The 6,000-nt window shown below is 36.5% G+C and overlaps 1 protein-coding gene across 1 annotated transcript in view; it reads right to left on the bottom strand.

Moving 5' to 3' along the window:
- LOC104168128 (cytoplasmic polyadenylation element-binding protein 2-like) overlaps positions 1–6,000 on the bottom strand; it is a 50,669-nt gene that overhangs the window by 1,694 nt on the left and 42,975 nt on the right. The window contains exons 11-12 of the mRNA XM_009708594.1: positions 5,724–5,905; positions 1–1,037 (exon numbers count right to left, since the gene is read on the bottom strand). The exon at positions 1–1,037 is cut by the window's left edge and continues 1,694 nt beyond it. Coding sequence (XP_009706896.1) covers positions 810–1,037; positions 5,724–5,905 — 410 coding nt within the window. The 3' untranslated portion in view covers positions 1–809. The remainder of the gene's footprint in view (positions 1,038–5,723; positions 5,906–6,000) is intronic.

Below are 6,000 nucleotides of genomic sequence, written 5' to 3'. Positions count from 1 at the left end.
GAACATTTGCAATAACTCACCTCTTGTTAATTAATAGTTCTAGTGCATGCATATGGTGTATACAGGTAAGTAAACATGCAATTTTTTCACATTCTAAAACTATGGCAGTTTAGGCCATATTGTGCTGCCTGCATTTAATCTGTAATGCAGTGTGTCTTAAACGTTTCAATCCCGTATTAATAGGTGGCATTACACATAACACCTATATAGCAGCAAAGCTAATACAGCTTGTGATTAAAAATGTTTAAAAATAGCTAATAAATCAGATTATCTTGAGGTATTATTTCTTGCAAGTCAAAATGGAGAGCAAAAAATCAACCCTAATTTTTAGTTTATGTATACACTGAAAATAGCAACAACAATAAAAATAAGCTTTTTGTAGCAGACATATTCCATCTTCACTATTTTGCTACCTTTGGTAAATTACTGGGGCAGATCTTGAAGTTAAAAACCCATGTTTAGAAATAAGTGCACGCTTCACCCACTAAATATAGCAGCAGACTGTGTGCCCCTACGCAAAAACATTCTCATATCTAGTTTTAACTTTACATATAAAAATAACTTGGAGAAAATACAAAAAAACATTTTATTTTAACATGAAAATATCACAAAAATTAGTAAGCCTGAGATGTAGGGTTTTGGTGAAAAACAAGAGGCTTGTAGTGTTTTGGCTGCTGATAAAGATGCATGTATTGATAGCTGGGGTGAAAAGCAGAAGAATGCACTTATTTCTTCTGCATGTCAGTATCTTCAAACACAGTAAGCCACATGCACCCTTCTTTCCTTATGTAGATGCTGGTTCACCATGTTTAATTCCAGCGGAAGTGGATCTGACGTGGGCGGTCAGCCCCCTCCTTTACCAATGGCTTATGGAATTCACGTCCTGCACGAGAGTGGATATTTGCCCAACAAAACTCACAGTAATACTGCAGGCAAGTGACATTGGCACAAAAGAACGGAGCAAACTTTCCACCGCATCGTGCACCCTGGCATTCGTCACACATCTGGTCATCCAACACATATGGCTTTACCTCCACCTGTTGGAGTAAAACAGAAACAATTCCAGTTAATACCTATTCCTACATAAAGTTATACGAGGGCATTCAGTGTTTTCTGGTTTAAAAAAACCCAAACCAACCCCAAAACAACAGAAGTCTGAAATGAGACATATTAATGCCTTTATCTATCTAACTGATCAGTTATTACTCTTTATCTTTTATCAGCTACAGACCTACCCATACAGTAAGCAGAACACTTCAAGGCAGATCTTTAGAGGTACACTATGTATGTAATAGTTACATCAGAACCTCCCCTTAATTTATTCTGGAAAGATGTTCTTGGCAAATGATAAAATGGAAGTATGTGTAGAAGACAAGTGAACAAGTCCAAAGGTCTCGTAACTAATCTCATCAGCTCTGAATGTACCCCAAAGTGACATCCAATTCTATACTGTTTAGCAAAAAATAACTGAACACACAAGAATGTAATCATTTATACATTAACCTTTTTTAGAAAGTAAATTGCTGCATGTACTACTTTTGTGTGCAAATTAAAAGTACTTTCTGCAGGCTGGAATACATACCTTTTAGCACTCCTGATCCCTGTAAATTCACTCTCTATTTCTAAAATACGGTCAAATTTGGAGCAACAGATTTTCATCATCTATTACCTTCCCTTTTTGTGGCTTTGAGCTGTACAAAAATTTGTATTTAATGGATTTCTGAAAATATTTTTAAAAGACCACTTTGCAAGTCTACAGACTGCTACAAACACCTGTCTTACACAGTTACTTTCTCCCAAACTCATCTGACTGCCAGAGTGGAAAAGTGGCAGGAGTCCAGCGGTAAATTTGCATTATGTCTTCGCGTAACTGAACTGTTACAGACTGCGATCAGACAGGAAGAACAACTTCATAATAAAACACAAAATGAGTTTATTCCATCATTAAGGAATGCATTGTTGTCTTCCACATTTTCCTCACTTTTAAAGATGGTATTTTCTGCCTTTTGTTGGCAAAAAGAGTTATTCCAGTTCATACTAAAACTCACTGCTGTAAGACATGTTTTTCTGAGATACTATTACCTGAGAAGACTGCTACATATAGTCATCAACTTTATGTACTGTACTCAAGACAGAATATATTTGAAACAATAAGAACTTTGAAATGCTATTTTTTGCATTGTGACTCCAGAAGAAAAAAATCTACACATACAGCTACCCACCCAAAAGTTTTACAGCAGAAGAGTCTTCATGCTCTTAGCTTCAGAAGCAGAGGTGATACTTGATGTGTCAAACACATCTATGTTTGAAAAAGAGTATGCTTCTTCCAGTAATCTGTATTCAGTACAAGTTCTACTTCTTATTTCACTACAATGACCTGCCTTATCACAAACAACACTCAAACTTTCCAATAAACAGGTACCTTATGCAGCAACAGTGTTTGTCGTTCAAATTTACTGAAAGCATGAAGCAGCATATGTTTCAAGCTTTGGTGCATTAATGTTCCAAGATCAGTATGAAGATGATTTCAAATTTGTTAAAGAAACTCTTTGGGGAATGGAAGTATTGCATGAAGTGGATGCAGACTGCTGGCACATGAAAGTTAACAACATTTTAAGGAATTGTTTGGAGCCGAAACGCCAAATGAGTTTTAAGGAAATGTTTGGAGCTGAGCTTTCATATATGATAAAACAGGATGAGGAGCACTTTACTAGAAGAAAAACATCTGTTACGAGAAACTAAACATATGTACACATCAAAAGAACCGGAGAGAAGCTGCAGAGTACTTAGGTAAGGAAGAAGTTAACATCACAGACAGTGTTTGTTAAGTGACTGTGACACTAAGATTTCCAATTAAGGTAGGAAAAGGTATGTCCAAAAAAAGTATTATAAATACTTTGAACAAAAGTTCAGAAGGATAAACAGGTGAACTGCAAAATTTAGCAATGAAAAAAGACTTTTACACAGACAAAACTGGTTATGAAAAGAATGTGAAAGGACAGTAGACCTACAGAAACTGGATATAACCAGTATAGAAAGGCTATGCTAAGGTAAAGGGTAGGAGAACAGCCTGCCACTAAGATTTAAGTGAAATATGTAATATATGGCTTTTATTGGCCAGCATACACACACACCTCAGACGCAGGCAGTACGTGAAGTAGAAGTATCTTCCTCGTTTACAAAAACAGTGGTTTACAGATTTATACAAATTGCTTGTTCATCTATAAATCAGCACTAATACTGATTTCAGAGTATTTTCAAAGCCTAAAAAGGCATTAGTGTATCAACTCCATGGAGCAAAAAACTATTTCTGAAAGTAGCTCTTTTCATACTTTCAGAAACAGCTAAGAGTTAAAGTGTTCCCTAAAAAGAGGCTGTTCTCAGTAATGAAATAACTGGGTTGTATAAACAATAAGGACTGACCACATGATTTAATTAGAGAACACGATTTAAAAAATAAAGATTAAAAACCCTCTGAAATAAACAAAGAAGTTCATAAACCCTCCCCATTATAAGGTTTAAAGACAAATTTATTAAAATACTCAGATTTGTCAATGCTGTATTTTGCAAGTGAAACACCTCAGGAGTAGCATGCATTTTTAAAATAAGAAAAACTAAGGATGCTAATAAAAATGCCAAAATTCCAGATTTAAGAGAATACTTGAGTCAAAAAATTGATTTTCAAGAATTACAAAAGCAACACTAAAGAAAGAACACAAATTACAGCAATCAAAAAAGAAACTGTCAGAATTCAGTTATTTAAAGAGAAAGCCTAGATCTTCCTTCCCTCACTCCCCCAACCTCTCCAGCCCATGAACAGCTATCTACAGATAATAAAAAAAGATGTTTCTTCCTTTTTTTGGTCTTTTTTTGGTAATAGTGATTGAAGAAATAATTTGACTACTGTTTTTATAAATTAAGTCTCACGGATATAACTCAAATGCTATCTGAAATCGCATTTGGGGTAGATTTTGGTTTGTTTTTTTTTTTCCCCCCACTATCTAAGCTCCAAGAGGCCTGCAACATATGCCCACTGTTTTACTGGAGATTTACTGCCCATCCCCCTTGAAGCATTTCAGTGTTATATCACACATTGACAAGTTATATCCCTTTCTCTGCAAACAGCAAGCACTGCCATCTCAGATGCCTGCTCGGCATCCAAACAGCCCTTGAAATCTCTGATGACCTATCATAAAAAAAACCAAACCAGACAAACCTACTTGAAAGTGCAGCCTTCAAAGGCAGGTTCATGCCTTCCTTTCTCTTTTGAGATGGCACTGCCAGTCTATCATATACTCCTCTACTGCAAAGGACACTCCCATGGGAAGAGGAAGACCAAGATAAAAGTGTCGCCTGTTTACACGGCTCAAGTCCATGTCTCTTACCTTTGAGGGAGAACTAGTTTGGATGGAACCCAACTGTTCACCTCTAATTTTAAAGTTAGGTCACTTCACAGCCAAATGCGCTATAGACGGTTCCTGAAACACACCAAACTATACCTGATTCTGAAGCTAAATGACCCATTTAGCATTTCTTTGGAAGGAATTCTGGACTCTGGTCCTTACTCCCATTTTGTCCAAATACTCAAATGCAAGATGATTAATAGTTTTATTTCCTCTCACACAGTTACAGTGTCAAGGCCATTTTTCCTGTTATGTAATTAGTCAAAAGGCAGAGCTATCAGTCAGTCAGCTCCAAGTCACAAGGACAGGAATTCCACCAGCAAAATGTAGCCGTCACATCTTAATGTGAAGCCTAGTTCACTACCCACATTCAGACCCACTCATCCTCTGGAAAGGACCACATTTGGGAATTTCAGCTCACTAGGCAACTGCTATCTGAGAGACAGATGTAAAGCTGTATTACTCTCTCTGTTTGAAAGGATAGAAGCACATGCTACCTCCCTACAGCAGACTTTTGTTAACTGTACTACTTTCTTTTTCCCATGTCTTTGATCTGTAGAGGAGACTGGACCTTGAACTACTTTACTTACTCAACTCTTCTTCCGCTAAGACCTTTTTTTTTTTAAAAAAAAGAACATCTATTAATACCAGTGACTACCTCTGTAGCTCTTGACATCAAAACTAGTGACACTTAAAACCGACATAATTCAGATGCCAGTTTTCCTTGCTACTCTTACACTTCTAATTAGGAGTAATGAAGTTGACTAGTCTTCTTAAAAGTTAGTTTTGCTTTAGCTAGCAATAAGCATCTGTAGCAACCAGAAATGTACATTGGTAAATACTAAGAAGACTCCCTCAAACAGAAACGATGAGACATTTTGTATTTCAGGTGTTGAGCTCGATTAATTTTCTGAAGCACTGAGCACTGACAATTAAAGCTGAAATTAAGGGCAGCTGCAAATATAAAGTTAATCTGAAACCAATGAATACTAGTTTCCTATGAATGACAGAGGAATTATCGCAGTATTTAGTTTCATTAGAACAAGGGAGAGGAAAAGATTTTCAAGCCCTTTGCCCATACACAACAAATCCAGGAACTCCAGAATGGAAAGAACATATGGTTTAACATATGTCCAAGGAACAAACTGCTGCTCTGTGGAATGCATGTTGCTCGTCCGGGGGCAGTTACAGGAATACTAAAATAAATGTAGAAGCTCACATGAAAGCAAATCAAATGCAACGATACCACACTCTGAAAAGTTCCTTTATAGATCACCGCTCTCATATTAATTTATTTTTTCTGATTTCTGTACAACTTACTCGTTTATCAATATCGCCATGCTGAAGTTGAACAAACCGAGCACTGATGGCAGCAATATAACTCTGCTGATTGGAAAAAGCAACACGTCCAGCACCTTTTGGGTATTTCAGCTCAGGGTCAGTATCAATTCCTGCATAACAAACTCCCCCATAGAGACGGTCCATGATCATAGCCAATTCCACTATTAAGAAACAAAATAATATTCATTTAAATGGTTCTTACAGTACAAACTTTATATAACATGCTTGTATTTTAAAATACTAGAAAAGTTAATTT

Source organism: Cariama cristata, unplaced genomic scaffold, assembly GCF_000690535.1.
Source record: "Cariama cristata isolate BGI_N322 unplaced genomic scaffold, ASM69053v1 scaffold34899, whole genome shotgun sequence".
Lineage (NCBI taxonomy): Eukaryota > Metazoa > Chordata > Aves > Cariamiformes > Cariamidae > Cariama > Cariama cristata.
Note: the sequence above shows the minus strand (reverse complement) of the source record. Positions and strands in the feature narration are given on the sequence as shown.